Source organism: Xiphias gladius, chromosome 1 (genome assembly GCF_016859285.1).
Source record: "Xiphias gladius isolate SHS-SW01 ecotype Sanya breed wild chromosome 1, ASM1685928v1, whole genome shotgun sequence".
Lineage (NCBI taxonomy): Eukaryota > Metazoa > Chordata > Actinopteri > Istiophoriformes > Xiphiidae > Xiphias > Xiphias gladius.
The window spans coordinates 13,725,207-13,743,537 of NC_053400.1; the positions used below are offsets into that span (position 1 = coordinate 13,725,207).

At 39.7% G+C, this 18,331-nt stretch overlaps 1 protein-coding gene across 1 annotated transcript in view; it reads right to left on the reverse strand.

Moving 5' to 3' along the window:
* The window catches only part of LOC120793263 (MAM domain-containing glycosylphosphatidylinositol anchor protein 1), a 167,065-nt gene that overhangs the window by 108,288 nt on the left and 40,446 nt on the right, over positions 1-18,331 (reverse strand). The window contains exon 3 of the mRNA XM_040133168.1: positions 13,651-13,790. Coding sequence (XP_039989102.1) covers positions 13,651-13,790 — 140 coding nt within the window. The remainder of the gene's footprint in view (positions 1-13,650; positions 13,791-18,331) is intronic.

Consider the following 18,331-nt stretch of genomic DNA (forward strand, 5'->3'; position numbering starts at 1 on the left):
AATCCTTCTTTGTTCGATATCACTGTAAGCAATGCTTAGCTTGCAACGCTACTCCCTCTCTGTACCGTGGCTGCTTCCTGGGGTGTTACAGAGTTTGAATCCTTTATATTCCCTCATAGTAACTCACTGAGAGCTTGCTAGGCGTGCCTTCCACAATTTTTCTTACTCTTTTCTCAATGTAACGCCAGCAGAGTTGACGATACAGTGCTTTATCCATCCAACTGGCTCACTTACCGCGAATAGGCTTAAGTTGATAATCCTGTTATCTGGGAATACTACTTGGCACAGATGCAGACCCAAACGCACACAAGCACTGAGACATACAGAAAGAGAGGATGTAGCATCTGAGCAAAAAAGTGTGGGAGAGGAGGAGAGAAAAAAGGCAGAAATAACAAAATGACAGTGACAAAATGAGGAGTAGCGCAGGTTGATAATAGCAGCTCGCCACTTTCTTTTACAAACTGTGGCTAAATTGAATGACTGGAAGTGACAAGGTGTGGATGACATACAGTATAAAACTAAACTAACTTGCCCATGGAAATATCTATTTTAATTATCTGTCACTGGGAGGAGAGATGGAGGCGTAGAATGACGCAGCTGAGAGGAGAGAAAGAAAAAATGGGTGGTTAAAATAGTAAGAGACTTGAGTGAGCAATAAATATCATTTCAAGCATCGACGCCTGAATGGACGTTACTTTGCTGATTCTTGGCATCGGGTGTGGGGAAGTTCAGGGAAGAGAGAGAGGGAAAGAAAGAGGTATGCGTGGGAACAGGTGACTTGAAGAAAGAGAGCAGAGACTCCTTTCTTTTTTATCATCTAGAAAGAAAACGTGGGAGAATAAAAGGGGTACGAGAGGAGAAAGTATCAATGAAAGGGGGTAACGGAGAAGAGGAGAGGAAAGAAAGAGCTGGAAAAGTTGAGGGAAGGGGATGAGAGGGGATGAGAGGGCAAAGAAGAGAAGAAAAATAATGGACACAACGAGGGAAAGAAAAAATGAGAGGGAGTGTGGAGCAGAAATGTAACAGAGCTGATTGAGAAGAAAAATTAGATAGAAATATAAGATGAATGTTTATCATAATTTCAGTTAAAGAGCATTTTCATTATGTAATCTTCATTTATCAACATTTGCCTGTTTAAATGTGTAATCAATAGCCGCAGTAGTTGACAAGACTACTTTAAGCAAGTGGCAGAACTTGATTATTGTCAAAAAGAACTTGATTGATTTCATTTCAGTAAGCTCTTTCGAGAGGCCTGCTAATGCAGCCGCTTCTATCTGAGCAAAACTGAGCAACAGTTGCCATCACTCTGCTTTTTTATATCAGTGTGAAATACCTTCCACCCCTCTGTGCAGAGATCAGACAGTGAAAGTTCAATAAAACTGACTCATTGATATTGAACACGCCATCCCTCTCTCCAACCTTGTCATACAATATGAATGCCTTTATCACTCCTTCTGCCTCTGTAATATGAGACCAAGGCTGTGATGAAATTACAGGAAGGAGAGGAATCATCAGCATTTATGATAATTTCACGATCTTTGTAAATACAGCATGTATATCTAATTTCTGTGGTCATGAGGTCATTGATCCTGAGGACGGCGATGTGCATTTTATTTGCTATAAATATATGACTTTAAAGCTCAACAGATTTTTTCATTGTTTTCATTGTTTTCCATTGTTTGTTCTCGAAAGACACCTGTTTTTTAACATTGAGAAAATCAGCTTATTTGCCTTCTCCCAAGTGAAAAACAAAAACTTACATACTTCACATTTTGTGGACACATCTCAAGAGTTTGTTCAACATTTATTTGGCCATCAGATGGCTTGAGTCAGAGCGGAACAAGCACTGTCAGACAGAGCCAGCAGACATAAGCAGCTCTCTCCAAACAGCCTGTGTGTCAACGGCCATCAGCTGCAGTGTCAGCGGCTACCTTCCATGCTCCACCCATGTTGGACGTGCTGTAACGAACAATGGCTCGTGGAGAAATTTTGGGCTCTCGCTTTCTTTCATTGTATGTGTCTGTGTGTGCGCAGAGATGCTGACGATGTCACTGCCGAGGCGACATGATGATGCCAGGGAGCTGAGAAGTAAAGAGAAGCCTGACAGATATCTACCTGCAGTATCTATGCAAACCCATACAAGAGCCAGAGATTCAGCTACATCAATACACAACCACTGGTCTGACCCAAATTCCGCATGAATTTCGGGAAAAAAATTGATCTGGCTGTCAAAAAATGATCTTTCTAAGTAACTACTGGCTACTCCATCCCTCAGTCCTGTGCCTTTAGCGTGTGTGTGCATGTTGTCTGTGTCGACCCGCCTGCTAGTTTTGTTCCCCAGTCTCACACCTGTTCCCAGCAATCCACAACAATCCCACCCGATAGAAGCATAAGCAGCCTTCACAATGCGCAGAGGCATCTATCTATCTATCTGTCTATCTATGTCCAGCCACTATTAAATACATAGTCTACTTTTTCCCAACATTTCAGTTAACTTTGTTAGCACAGATATAAAAACATTAGACCTCATCTTTATTATTTTTGGCCTCACTGAGGCTGCGAAGTACGGTGTGTTACCACGGCAGCAGACACTCTAGAGACACTCAAACATACCGACAACGTATAGAGGAGTCCAGTCCAGAGTTGTACCCCCAGACTCATCACCAGCAATATTAAGTGTTTTTGTTTTTGCTTCGAGATGTAATTTGATTTTCTCTTTGTTCCCTCACTGTTTCAAGTAGTTAATGACACAGATGCAAAGACATACTCACATTCTCTCCCAGAGACATCTGAAGTAGTTCGGTCCCATTGTAATTTTAGTTTTGATTCGAACTAAAGTGTGAGGTGACGTGCTACGCAGACGTGGCACAAAAGCAAGATTTTAAGGTTGTCTTCATCAAGTGTTGGATAAGTGATTGCAGTGAAAAGGTTGATTAGCCAACTGGATTTATCCAAACACTTCTTCGTGAAGCCAGAGGCACAGCACAGCAGCAATTCTCCCTTCTCTAGGCCTCAACATAGAAAATGGCAACAATTTTGTCTCTGTCTCTGTTACATTTTGCTTTGTATACTTATATAAAAGTGCCTGTATGTAGTATAATAACAGAATGACTTCCCAAAATACTGAATGAACAACAGAACACAAGATGCAGAATCGCCCAAGGATATGTAGCAGATGTTCTACCTCCATTTCCATAGCAGGCATACATTCCTGGAAAGCCCATGTAGGTAAATGTCATAGATTTTTTTTTTTTCATCTGTTCTTTAGTATGGAAAACGAACAAAATAAACACAGTTTGCCAGCTCATCCTCATGTCTTGATCCTGTCTCTTTTGTTAGTGGTCAGCATGTCCTTGCACAGTGCTGTACTCATCACCCGTATTCACCAGTCTCTTTTTATTTTGTATACTCGTTTTTTCTCTTTCACCTCCACTCTTATTTACATTCATACTCTAAAACACTCACACATTTCATGTACGCAACAATATGGCTGTGGTTGTAACATCTTGTGGTTTTATTTAAGACATTGAATCATTTTCTTCTAAAGCTTTAAATGGGAGTTGCATCATCAAAGCAAGTGAAAGGTTCTCTCTTCCTGCTTTCTCTTTCTCATTCTGAAATAAGCTTGACCATAAATGTTATGGTTTTTCACGTCTACAGATGTTGCATGTTCTTCTCATGTTACTCCATTAGTATATACAATATATCTGTCGTTCTCCTCCATCATCTCTGTTTGTTTCCCCTTCATTTTGCTGCCACGTTTGATTTATCACAGCAAAGACCTGGGAAATGAAAAATAGTTCAGTTGCAAGTTCAGCCTCTGACCCCCCTCCCCACTCTTCTTGATCTTCTTCTCTCTTCTTCCTCTTTCTTTCTGTCCATCCAACCACTTAGGGGTCTAGCAGTGACCTTGTTTGCGTCTAGGTCGTGTTCCAGCTGAGTGCCAATGCATCCTCGTGCTGCCACCCGATCAGCCTTGATTTCAGCCTCACTATCGATCGCCTTCCACTCATCCCTCAAGGACAGAAATCCAAACCCACATTCCAGACCGCAACCCTCATCTCCCTCCCTCCATCCTTCCCACACTTCTTCTTTCTAGCTCTCTCCACCTTTTCCTTTCTTACAGAATTCATCACACACACACACACACACACACACACACACACACACACACACACACACACACACACACACGCACACACACACATATGCCGGTCTCAAGGTTGCAATGACCAGCAGACCCATGAATAAATAATAAGGAGGTAGGAATCACTTTCAGAAAAACCATTTACTCTCCTATTGTGCTCCTGAAGAAGCCATGTGAGTGTGTGTGTGCCTATGTGTGTACGTGTGAGTGTGCCTGTGTGTTTGTGTGTGTGTGTGTGTGTGTGTAACAAGAAAAGCTTTGTGAGCAAGACTACAGTGCTTTGTTAACTAAAAGCCCCGCTGTCCCTGGAGTTAACTTGAGCGATGCTACAGGCACCTTCTAGGTGACCTCTCACACTAAGGTTTTTTCTTCTGTTCTACTTTGATTCTTTCTTTCTTTCTGTATTTCTTTCTTTCTTTGAGGAGTCTTAAAATATTCAGGGATATAACCAGTGACTTTGACAGGAGGACAGCACAGAAGGAAATCATTGCATATCATTGCCTCATCCTGCAGTGTTAATTTTGGCAGCTGGTTTTGATTCAGTTTTAGTCTCAGTCTTTTGAAAAAAAACGTTTATTAGTTGTAGTGAAATTTGAGTCATTTGATTTTTTCAGTTTTCGTCTTGTTTTAATCAAGAAAAATTAAAGACATTCAGTCTAGTTTTCGTCACTGACATGTTAGTCTCATTTTCGTTGTGCATTTTTGATTTTTATGTCTTCAATGCATTTTGAGGCACCAGCTGTTGCCATCTTTGTGTACCATTACCATGGTTACAGGTGTCTCTTGCAAGGTGTCCATGTCACCCTGCTCTGCAGTAGTACAGACTTACTCACCTCAGTAAATCCAGTTAGCATTTCCAAACTCGATCTGTTTGAACAGAATCGATCTCTCTAATCTAATGTAGTACATTCGTTCCTGCTACCTAACATTACATCAGTCGCCTGTGCTGTTCACTGCAGAGCAGTGAGTCTTTCAGAAGCTGGATTCACTCACTTCACTAAAATACTATTCATTTTCTGGGTTTAGCTTGTGAGGAGACGCTATATCATCAGATAACATCAATACTGTGATCTTTGTTGAACTAACATGTAGAGGATGATTTAGATGGAGTGCCGACATCACTCACTCCTCCTGATAGCAACACTAAAGATAGCCAACTGAAAGTAACGTTAACATCACCTCCACATCGAGAGAACCTGATAGTTACATTAGTTTAACTTTTTAGATATGTCATCGTGCTCCCTTCATGTTTTCGTAGTTTGTCTCAGCTGTTTTGTTGCCGCCTCTTGTCTAATTTTCGTTGGAGTGTAGATGAATTTGGTCCATAAATCTGTTTCTTCCAAGAACAGGTAGATTCAGATAATATTACTTACAGACTCAGAACTTTGCAAAATGTTGCTTATTAATAGTAGTGCAACAGGTTAAGTGGCTAAATCATCTTCTGAACAAGAGATATCTTGGGCAGCGAGGAAACTGTTTTACTAGTAAGGAGCTACAGTGTGTGATTCCACAGATGTAGGTTGTTGAATAACACTGTGCACTAAAATGTCCATTCATTGGTCTTTCACATTATCGTTTAGTTTTTATTAGTTTACAAAAAATGTAATACATTTCATAGTTCATTTTCCAAAAGTTACTATGTATTTAGTTTTAGTCGTTTTTGTCGTGAAAAATAGGTCATTAACCCTCATTTTTCATCATAGTTTTCACTAATGAAATTAGCACTTTCACCCTGTTGCCTACAGCCTTTAAACTGTGTACTGAAATGCATCAAAGTTCTTAAAATGGTCCAAAGTTGTATTTGACATGAAACAAAAAAAAACCTCAGTTTGAACCAGCTGGTATGTTTTTAAAATAGGCGCACCAATTTGACTTTTCCCAAACCAAGCTGCTACTTCAGCTGAAGTAACTGTTTCTGACTTGATGTGTGACTGGTTGCAGTTGGTCTAAAGTATAGAAAAGATAGAAGAGAGAGAAAACTGAAAAGAAATAAAGAAAGAGACAAGGAGCTGGAAAAATTAGGAGAGCTAGACAGAGACGGGAGTGAAGAAAAAAAAAGATCAGTTTGGAGATGGGGAGAAATAAGACAAGGATGAAAGAAATGCATAGAGAAGACAGATGTGAAGAGTGAGAAAGACAAAGCCAGGGAGGCAAAGAAAGAGACAGTATGAGGGGAAAAGGTTGCGACAAAAAGAGGAAGAAAGACAGACAGACAAAGAAAGACAGACAGAGAGAGAGAAATGATTAGATTTCTACCTCCTCTGTATGGATCAGGGCAAGAGCTCCCTTTTCAATCCAATCTAGCTCAGACAAAGGTAAACAATCAGTCTTGATAAAGGATTGGATAAATCTTCAATCAGACTCATTCTCAGTAAAGCAGCTATTTATTGGGCTGGCCTCACATGGCTAAATTGGATCCTTCTTCTTCTGAGAGGTGACGAAAGAGGGAAGGAGTGAGGAAAGTGGATGGGAAAGTCTACATCATCTCAGTCCGAGAGGACAAGTATTCAAGTTTTGCAAGCAAAATGTTGCCTGTATTAAAAATAAAATAATACACAGTAAGAAATTATTTTCCTGTTATACATCTAGAACGAGAATGCAAACAAAAAAAACCCCAGTGCCAATCAGATCACATACATCATATTCCTATGATCTTAAATAGACCCATCAAAATGTGGGACGGGAACAGCTCTCCCAAAGCTAGAAACCAGACACAGATAAAAGATTCTGAACTGCTATGAAACAGCTTATCTGATTAATAAAATATAATGTTTTTAAAGACTCATTGTGGTCTGCTTTGCAGTTGGTGTGTTTATCAATAAATGTATTAAAATGTTGTCGGCACAAATCTCTACGCATATTGTTTCTCTGAAGGGTGAATACAGAGAGCATTATGAGGACATTCACGTGAAACTGGAGTACACCCATAAATAATAACAAGGCAGCCAGAAGACTTGAACATCTTGTGTGTCTGCCAACACCTCGAGGCCCATGCAAACTTCTCAGTGAAAACAGAAAAAGGGAAAAAAGACATAGCTCACTTTTGCTGGCTGTATGACTGTTGCATTTCTTTTTCAACGTCATGAGGTGAATATGCCAAAGAATGGGGAGCCCTGTTCAAAGATAAGATGAAAACTATCACAACTACCTTTTACACTTTTTTAAAATGTTTTGGCTACAGTTTATTAAGATATTCCTCGGCTTTGAAATCACTGACCGATCTCCTTTGGATATGCTGCATAGTTTTTTTTGAATGACACTTTCAATGTACATAACATATTTGTCCAAGATCACTGCTAATTGGCCAGAACTTTAAATACGCAAAGAACTTTTGCTACACTGCAGTTGAATACACATTCATAGATATGAATCAAGTGTATGAGGCAGCCAATTACCAAATACGAAGCATTCGGTCAGCACAAGGAGGCGGCATTCTGTACAATTCTGCATAAACATATGCAAGCTAACCACATCACATTGAGTGGTGAATAATTGCATTTGAGGCATGAATTGCTGTAAGCTCCTACAGGTCAATGTCACTGATTAATTTCATCCCAAGGTCCCCTGAGCTTCCTGATTTGAGTATTATGTCTCTATTCTGAATGAGTAGCAAAGACCAGTAAAATACACACTGGCAGAGGAAAATGGGGTTTTATAAGTTTTTATTTTTGTTCACATTGGCCAAAGAATATAAAACAAAAACTGCCTCAGACACCGCAAGTTTGTGCAGCGACAGAAGTAGGACTCCATGTGTGTAAAGAAGAGGAGAAGGTGGAAAGTTGTAAGGATGGATGAAGGAGAGCTGGGGTGAAAGGGATCAGGTTATCAATACAGCCAATGGAGCACGGTGGAAACTCTGTAAGCCCAATGGGACCAAATGCATAATGCTGAAGTGTGTTACTCCAGCAGAACGCACTGGGACAGGGGTCAGCACTCACTGTTCACTTCTATTTTATTCTATTCTATTCTAGGCTCATAGGCAAGGAAGATGTATGTTTAGCTGACTTTTCTGGTGATTGTAGGTGATTTCTATTTACTTATTTTTGGCAGATTTGTACAATTTCAAAAGATTTTAGCATCCAGTTGAGGGTTACAACAAAAATGGGATAGTAGTAATGCATGCACTGTGTAAGTTGAGATAAAAATACTAATACACACACACGTACACACAGACACACACAGAGATAGGCAGACATGATTATCTTGACTTTGAATCGTTCCTTTTTCTTTATCACAATTTTTTTCTCTTATCTCTTATCTCATATCACTGATCCTTTCTTCATTCCTCCGGTGTCACTGTAGACTTTCATCGTTCGATTTCTATTTTATTGTCCTTACAAAGTTTCACCCTGTCCTGATTATCTTATCTCTGTCTCTCGCTGTCTCTCTTCTTACGTGTGTATATGTGTCAATGTGTTTATGTGTTTGTTTGTGTGTGTGTGTGTGTGTGTGTGTGTGTGTGTGTGTGTGTGTGTGTGTGTGTGTGTGTGTGTGTGTGTGTGTGTGTGTATGAAGCCCCCTTGTACTTGACAGCCTTCAACTTCTTCTTCGTTGACAGCGTTGACACATGTTGTCAACAATATGCGCTGCATTCAAGACTAACATGAAATATTACCACATGTTGTATGTTTGAATCTGTATTTACACACATGCATGTGCTGCCTCCCGGGGTAATGCATTGTGGGTGTAGGAAACAAAACCTTAAACTATTTAATAGTTTAAGTTTACCATTCAAAGTGTAAAATGAGTGAAATTGAGATTGTCAGAAATAATCTCCTGTAGGCTAGACAGACACCATGGTTACATGGACTAAATATGTTATGAATAGTAAAATACATTTGCGTTACATTGTTGGTTGCTTTCCTTACAGCAGTCAAAGTCGCCACTGGTTGAGGGATTATTTCAGTGACACAGTTAAGGATGACATCTAAAAAATTTGTGACAAAATAATCTTAACTCAAGGTCCACTTACTAGTTTTCAACCACATCTCACTTTCTTCATTAGCATTTAGAACTGGCTCAGGTGTCATTTCACATCATCATATCACATAATGACAACTTGCGAGACGATACCTGATTGACTTCCGTTCACTCATGACGACCATGAGATGTGTTTGAAAGTTAGAAAAAAACTAGTAAGTGGACCTTAAGTTTTTTTCTTCATTATACACCGTCATACTCATCCCAAAGTCAAGACAAATAGATTGAACAGGTATTATTCAGTTGATCTTTGTTTTCTCTAAATGTTATCAAATTAGGGAAATATATCCTCTAAGGCCGACTTTTCTTAAACTTGTTTTATGAATATCTTTGTAAACTTTCTAAAATAGTTTTGATCTGATATGGTGATGATTTAATCAAGATATGTTTTCTCTACCTCAGTTTTCCTGTTCGATGGCATTAGGAACTGCAATGTTTTCACTGCTGCAACTCTTCGCCAGAGTCTGTTATCTGTTTTTGTTGGTGTCGATCTGAATTTGTTTGTTAGTGTGTGTCTACATACACATTTTACACACACACACACACACACACAGAGATAGGCAGACATGATTATCTTGACTTTGAATCGTTCCTTTTTCTTTATCACAATTTTTTTTCTCTTATCTCTTATCTCATATCACTGATCCTTTCTTCATTCCTCCGGTGTCACTGTAGACTTTCATCGTTCGATTTCTATTTTATTGTCCTTACAAAGTTTCACCCTGTCCTGATTATCTTATCTCTGTCTCTCGCTGTCTCTCTTCTTACGTGTGTATATGTGTCAACGTGTTTATGTGTTTGTTTGTGTGTGTGTGTGTGTGTGTGTGTGTGTGTGTGTGTGTGTGTGTGTGTGTGTGTGTGTGTGTGTGTGTGAAGCCCCCTTGTACTTGACAGCCTTCAACTTCTTCTTCGTTGACAGCGTTGACACATGTTGTCAACAATATGCGCTGCATTCAAGACTAACATGAAATATTACCACATGTTGTATGTTTGAATCTGTATTTACACACATGCATGTGCTGCCTCCCGGGGTAATGCATTGTGGGTGTAGGAAACAAAACCTTAAACTATTTAATAGTGAAATAGTGAAATTGAGATTGTCAGAAATAATCTCCTGTAGGCTAGACAGACACCATGGTTACATGGACTAAATATGTTATGAATAGTAAAATACATTTGCGTTACATTGTTGGTTGCTTTCCTTACAGCAGTCAAAGTCGCCACTGGTTGAGGGATTATTTCAGTGACACAGTTAAGGATGACATCTAAAAAATTTGTGACAAAATAATCTTAACTCAAGGTCCACTTACTAGTTTTCAACCACATCTCACTTTCTTCATTAGCATTTAGAACTGGCTCAGGTGTCATTTCACATCATCATATCACATAATGACAACTTGCGAGACGATACCTGATTGATTTCCGTTCACTCATGACGACCATGAGATGTGTTTGAAAGTTAGAAAAAAACTAGTAAGTGGACCTTGAGTTTTTTTCTTCATTATACACCGTCATACTCATCCCAAAGTCAAGACAAATAGATTGAACAGGTATTATTCAGTTGATCTTTGTTTTCTCTAAATGTTATCAAATTAGGGAAATATATCCTCTAAGGCCGACTTTTCTTAAACTTGTTTTATGAATATCTTTGTAAACTTTCTAAAATAGTTTTGATCTGATATGGTGATGATTTAATCAAGATATGTTTTCTCTACCTCAGTTTTCCTGTTCGATGGCATTAGGAACTGCAATGTTTTCACTGCTGCAACTCTTCGCCAGAGTCTGTTATCTGTTTTTGTTGGTGTCGATCTGAATTTGTTTGTTAGTGTGTGTCTACATACACATTTTACACACACACTCACTCAACCAGTATCTCTTTGCCAGAGGCAGTGTAAGTTTTGCTGGTGCACTATATATATTTTACATTCTGACAATGTGACCAATGTGATCATTATGCAAAATGCACTTCCACCTCCAACCCACAGAACAAGCAATCACTGACACAATTTCCTACATCTTTGAACTGCTCCAGGGGAATGAATTTGTGTACTGTGTTTTTTCAAGTACGTTTTGTGTAATGATTATTATTCTAGCACTGGTGAAAATAAAAATTTTATTAAAAGTTGGCCTGTATTTGTTTTTGGGCACATGGGCTGTATATGCGGTGTGCTTCCGTGCGTGTATGTGTGTGTGTGTGTGTGTGTGTGTGGGAGCGAGAGAGAGACAGCCAGAAAAAGATGGCTGGTTCAAATGAGGGAGAAATGACAGCCACAGTTAGTACAGGCAGGTTAGGTCAGCACTGGGTTTGTAATCAGATATTGCAGCTACATACAGAATTAGTTCACATCTACAATCACACAAAAAACAAACTGCCTCTCACACACACACACAAACACACACACACACACACACACACACAGACACACACATACATGGAGTCAATACACACATAAACACAAACAGAAGAAAACAAGGCCTAGACACACAGGCACTGTTTTATTCATGTTGATGTGATGCCAGTGGACGTGCACCCGTGGGGAACACTGCTTTTCTCACCTCACACACTCCCACACGAATACACACAAAATACACAACCCCTTCACAGTCACCTCTGTTTATTTTACATTTAGCTCTATAAGTTCACACACACACACACACACACACACACACAAACACATGCACACATACTCACGCACGCAAACCTACCTACAGACCCTGGTCCAAAATGTTTCGCTGGAGTTCAACCCAGGAAACCAGATGTGTCCGCTGTTAGCTGAGTGTACTGCTCTGTGTGTGTGTGTGATTGTGTTTGTTTGAATTTAATCGCTTGCGCATTGAAATGTGTTTTTGTGTGTTTGTTTGCATATGCATATATAGTATGTATGTATATTCAGATATGTTTGTGTGTGTGATTAAATGCTCAAATATATATCGAATGTGTCTTTAAAAAAAAAAAAGACGTTTTTCTTTAAACCATCTAATTAGCTGCACTCCAAACGCAGCATGTGTTTCCCAGTCTGAGCTGTTGTATAATAGCATTTGTTCTCCTTCACTTCTTTCCAGTGTAGTTTAAAAGGACAGAAGGCAATTCAGTGACACACTGAAATATAAATGTAAATGTATGGACTGAAAAGCAAATAATTTCATACTGTGATTTATCATATAGTGCCTTTTGCATTAAATTTCATACATGATCCTTGTGTCTTGTATTATATTTTCATATGTGACAGGTTAAAGATCCGCTGGTGCAGCTGCACAGTTCACCTTGCTAAAAGGCAAACTGTAAGTTAATTGTAAGTAACCATTTACATCGAGCAGAGCAGATTTAGCTTACCATCTGCTCTAGGGAATTAAGCCCATTGCATTCCAGTCCAAAGCAAAATCTCTCTAAATACTGCTGCCCCTACTCATATTAACAATTTTCTTAACCAAATGTACGGAAGGTGTCAATAACAACATAAAGGACTCAGGTAAAAGCCAACTGAAACTATCGTCCACCTTAGAACGCTGGAGGAGGACATGGTTTTGGTTAGTGACACTGTAAGGCGAGTAAAAGAGGAGACTGTGTGACTCAGCACAAACAGAAGCACACTGACACAATGAATATGAGTAATGGCTCATGCATACATTGTATAATTTATGCTAGCCAGGTCAGGGCGTGTTTTGTACATAATCATAGAATGTGTCCACATTGCCTGCAGTTTTTTTTCAGTGACCAGCATATTTTGCCCCAACATGCACGCCATGTAAACAAAGTTAAATATTGGCAGATTTGAGGAGGTGTTCATGCGTGATAACGACATCAACAGCTTGTTAAGACATTGGGCTTTGCTATATTTGTGTCCAGATAATGGGAGATATGAAGATTAGCTTGGATATTAGCTTGAATCTGACACCTACATTTACAATCAAGCAAGATTTAAGTAGAAGCCTGCAAATATGAAATTCTTTAAAGATAGAGGCAGACCTAAGTGCTGGTCAAGACTCACTGATTACACCACTACCTAGGACAGTACTTAACTCTGATTGGCTGGAGGATGGAAGTTATCTTGGATTGATTACCTATATGAATATCAATATAGAAAAAACTAATAAGCCAATGTGAAGTTGATTATTCTACTGAATTATATTCTATTTTTATATACATAGCATTATATGTAATTTTATTTATTTATATATGCCAAAATCACATTTTTTTTCTCAGACAACTTTAGTTTGAATAAACCATTTCATTAAATCGCTTTAAATATTATAAATGTCTGTGTGTAATTTGACCAAACACTTGAAAAGCTGTCTTTCCATCCATCAGTTGCTATGTTCATATAGTCAATATTGAGGATAACATGTTGGATTGCTGACAGGTTGTTTTCTGAACCTCTAGAAACACTGTTGTCCAAGTGGCCTTGAGTAAGAGTCTCAAAACTCACTCCGGATAACAGCATCAGCATTAACATATATGTTAAAGCAATACATTAACAAATATGCTGGTACTCATATTCTCAGCAGGCGGTTTTGGAGCTTACCTGTGGTCGCGGGTGTCCTTTAACGATACACTGAAGCATTAGTGTGTCTCCTTCTTTGATGGTGTAGATTCTCTCACTGATGTTATCGTCCTTGACGTTGCATGCTGCGCCTGAGTGCACAATCTGGGCATTTGCTGGAGCTGTGAGTGAACGCATGGACACACACACACACACACACACACACACACACACACACACACACACACACACACACACACACACACACACACGCATAGACAGGCATGTAGCCATGCAGACATACACATATACAGACAAACACAGAGGAAGAGAAACCACATTACATATTTAGTACCATCTCTGCAGCAGAAAAAAGGTCATTTGCTTGTGGGTGTATGGATAATACTAGTGCTAGTATCAATGACTCAGATAAATAAATATATCACATTACTCATGCATCTGCATGAACAAATCCTTTTATCAAAATGCTGGAGTGTTACATGTGTCACTGTTTGACCAGAGATGCAGGCATTTATTGGAGAGTTGATTCTTCACTTTGGGACAGAGGTTTTGTCTTATACAATATAGACTGCAAACCTACAAGTTAAGCACATGTCTCACAGTAAAAGATGGGTCTAATGAAGTCTCGGTGGCAATCTGAGTCAGACTATAGGATTTCAGTTTTGAGGCATGTCAGATGGTGCAGTGAATGCCTGATGAAGTGCAGCGCTAAGACACTAAAAAAAAAAAAAAATGGCACAACAAGCCTGGATAACCATTGAAAATAGGCAGAGGAGGGGACTGCAACATGAATTCTCAATTTTGCAAAATGAGTTTGAGGTGATATGTTTTTAGCAGCAGCATTATGCTAGCTTGGCTCTGACATTCTGTGTTGTATTCTGATTGGTTGGTTTGTAAAATTGGGGCCAAGCAACAGTCATACTGTGGGATTTTGGTCCTAAATTTCTGATGCTCCTCTTTGGACGACAAAACTCTAAATTTGGGACCACTGTCACGACCAACGATTTCACCACGTTTGTTCATCAATTGTGGACGTTTGTCTTGGAGACCCCAAATTGCACAGTGTAAGGGGCCTTAAAAACCAGTAGTACTGACTAACAATCAACCCGATTCCGTCATATCATTAATGTGACAACACTAATGACTTCAGAAGATTTACATAAAGAAAACACATAAGAACCGATGATTACAGCAAATGGTATATGATGGTTAAGCGAGTAACAGAAATCATTGTTAATTTGTCTCAGAGGATTTAAAAAAAGACAATATTTACTTTTCACAATAATCATAACCAAAAGTCAAAGCAAGATCTTGTCTCAAATCTTCTTACTGATCTTCAACATATTGCCTTGCACCATATTCAGGTCAACTTTTCATTACTGAAAAAACAACAGGCTGTGAAGCTGCAGAAATTATGGATGATAGGTGCATGATGGGAGCTCCCTGCAATGGCGACAACTACAGTATTGGAGTCTGCACAGCACTGAACCATGAGGAGGGCTGGCTTGCGTGCAAGTAGCCTCAGATAGCGTCACCTCCCTTATGATGAGGGGAGACAGGAGGGAGGAGGGGAGAGACAGAGACAGAGCGAGAGAAGCAGCGGGGGAGGAGGAAAAAGCCGGAGAGGAGTGTGAAATTCTAGAGGAGGTGTGGGGGACTGGGCTCTACAATGATGTGATTAGCATCGATTCACAGGGAGAACAAATCTTCACTGTTCTCTACAACTGTTATCATTGAGCAGACAGGAAGGGAGTGGGCAGCCTGTTCACCTTAAACTTCAACTCGATCAGACATAACAACTCAGAGCACGATCCGGAGTCAGAAATCAACTTCAGGATAAGAGAAGGCTCAGAATCTGTCTCTGTGTGTTGTTGTTCGTGGAACAAGCTGGAGTCGTTAATAGCATAAGGTATCGGAATACTGCGAGTGTGCCCGTCCACTTACATTTGTACATTTTAATCACATTTCCACCTTACTAGATAAAGATTTTGTTTCTTCATCTCAAGAAACAGTAAAGGAAAGAGAGACAAAGTAAATGACTATAGGCCAGATTCAGTTCTGGCTGCATCCATGTGGGTATTTAAAAACCTGTGTCATTGTCTTTTGGCTGTGCTCCCAAGCCAGGTAGGTAAATACACAAACAACCACACTCTTATAATAATCTCTTCAAAGGCTGAGTATAAAATGAAAATTAAGCCTCCTTGTATAAAAGTGGGCATTTTGGGGACCTTAAGAAAACACCCATGCATATCAACACCTCACTGACAGCTGAAAACATTCCTTTCAGTATTTTTGCTCAGCTATCATTGTTTTTCCTTGTTTTCTGAAAGTGGGTGTTTTAGAGATGAAAAGAGAAAGCAAGAGAATGTGTGGTTTCCCACGTGGTGATTCCCACCATGCCTATTGGTATACACTTTCTTCTGTTTGTATGAATTTTAGTGAGTGTGTGTCGGTTTGTAAATGTGGTAGAAATAATGTGATCTAATCCCTGTTTGAATATGAGACTTCATACTCCCTACTGTTATGTTTGAGGAGCTCGTCAATAGAGCAGTAAATCATTTGCTCCATCAGTTTTTCCATTACTCTTCGAAAGAACTCTTTACCATGCCATTTCTTCTCCATCATGTACTCACATGCACGTGCATGCAAATACACACTCTCAAACTCATACTGCAAAACAGGCACGTGTGTGCACACACATATACACAGTATACTACATTACTCTTGCAGCAGCTCTTTGCATTTAAACAGGCTAGTTTAAACAGATAGTTTGATTTTAAATGCTACTCTCTCAGATATAGAAGATACCAAGTGATTTAGTTTTGGTAATAAAGAAGAAAACGCACATTTAATCATTATTTAACTAAAGCGGGTTGTCTGTGCACACTTATTCCTTTTCAGCAAACGCTCAGCGTCAGACTCATGCAGTTACACACATTCACAAATGGGAGCTGCCCAGTATAATTACAGTCTTTATCCGCTGGGCACAGAGCCGATGCAGTGTCGCAATTGGGGGTTAAGTCCCTTGCTGAAGGGCACATTGATAGCAGTTGCTGCGGGAGGGGAGATCATGTCTTCATCAAAAGTAAGCTTACTAAGAAAATGTGGGAGAGTTCCCTCCCACATTTTCTTAGTAAGCTTACATTTGACCAATGATCTTCCAGAAACGACCAAACTGTAATCTCTAGGCTACATATTCCCCGATGAAAATCTCTATCAATCAATCAATGAAAACGTAACCAATGAAAGGACAAAAGCATGAAATACACTATATGGTAACAGAGCTGGGATCCATGGAGGTATGCTGCACTGAGCTCGCAGCTAGCTGATATATAAATGGTGAATAATTGTCTCCTTACAACTTATTGGTGTGTCGGCATTAGTTTGCCTCTCTGGAGAGGGACGGAGGTCGGACAGAGCAGCTCCTCTGTCTGTTCTCGCCTACAGCAGCTTGGCTGCTTCAACTGTCTGATCGAATAGAGAAAGGGAGGCTGAGAGGGGGGAGGAGGAAAGAAAGGCAAGAGAGAGACGAGGAGGGAGAGAGGATGAGCAAAAAAAGGAGGAAGAGAGAGGAAGGAGGCACAAAAGCGTAAGAGAACCCGAGAAGTACAGAAATATGGACGATACGAAAAAGAAAGAGGAAAGAAAAAGGTGAAGTTGAAGAGGAGTATCAGTGAAGGTAAGAAGAGAGTCAGAAAGAATGAGACTGAGAAAAAGAAGCAGGGACAGAATCTGATTTGATTAAAGAGTACTTTATTCAAAACTGTCATTCTTTTCTCAACTCCAGATAGAATATATTAAATTGTAAAATTATCTAACTGAAACAGGTTTCACGAAATTGATAATACAGATTTTTTTTCTTTTAATTTAGTTGGTTTTTTTTTCCTAAAAAAGGCAACAAAAGAGTACAGGAATCAATTGCCTAAATAAGGCCAAAGACCCTATAGCAGAGAAAAAACATGGGAAGACACTATTAACACAAATGCTGCTGCAGAGTTGTGTCCTGCTCGGAGATGCATCAATTCAGTTAGCATGGACAACGGTCATCAGTCATAGAAAGCTGCTGTTTTGACAGCAATCTATCTGACTCTGATGATTCATCGATCACAGCTGTTCTGGGGAATGCTGATTGAAAGTGTTGCCCAAGCATTATTGGAAACTTTCTGAGACATTCAATGCACATTAGTTGTAAGTGAAACATAACTATCGGCAAATGCCTCGTCTGATTAATTGATTTGTTGCCACCTGCCATGTTTGTTTTTGTTGAGGGGACACAACATCTCTCACTAAAACTAATGATGAGACAGGAGAGCTGGTGTCAAACCACAGTGACAGCTTGACGGAGTGCTGAGCAGCACATGTGTGATTGTGGCTATAAGGGTGAATGAGTGTGTGTGTGTGTGTGTGTGTGTGTGTGTGTGTGTGTGTGTGTGTGTGTGTGTGTGTGTGTGTGTGTGTGTGTGTGTGTGCTGGTGAAATGTGAGCGTGTGTTCATGCATGCACCATTGTGTGTTTGTGTGTGTGTGTGTGTGTGTGTGTGTGTGTGTGTGTGTGTGTGTGTGTGTGTGTGTGTGTGTGTGCTGGTGAAATGTGAGCGTGTGTTACTGCATGCACCATTGTATGTGTGTGTGTGTGTGTGTGTGTGTGTGTGTGTGTGTGTGTGTGTGTGTTATTCAGTACTGTATCTTGCCAGAAGAATCCC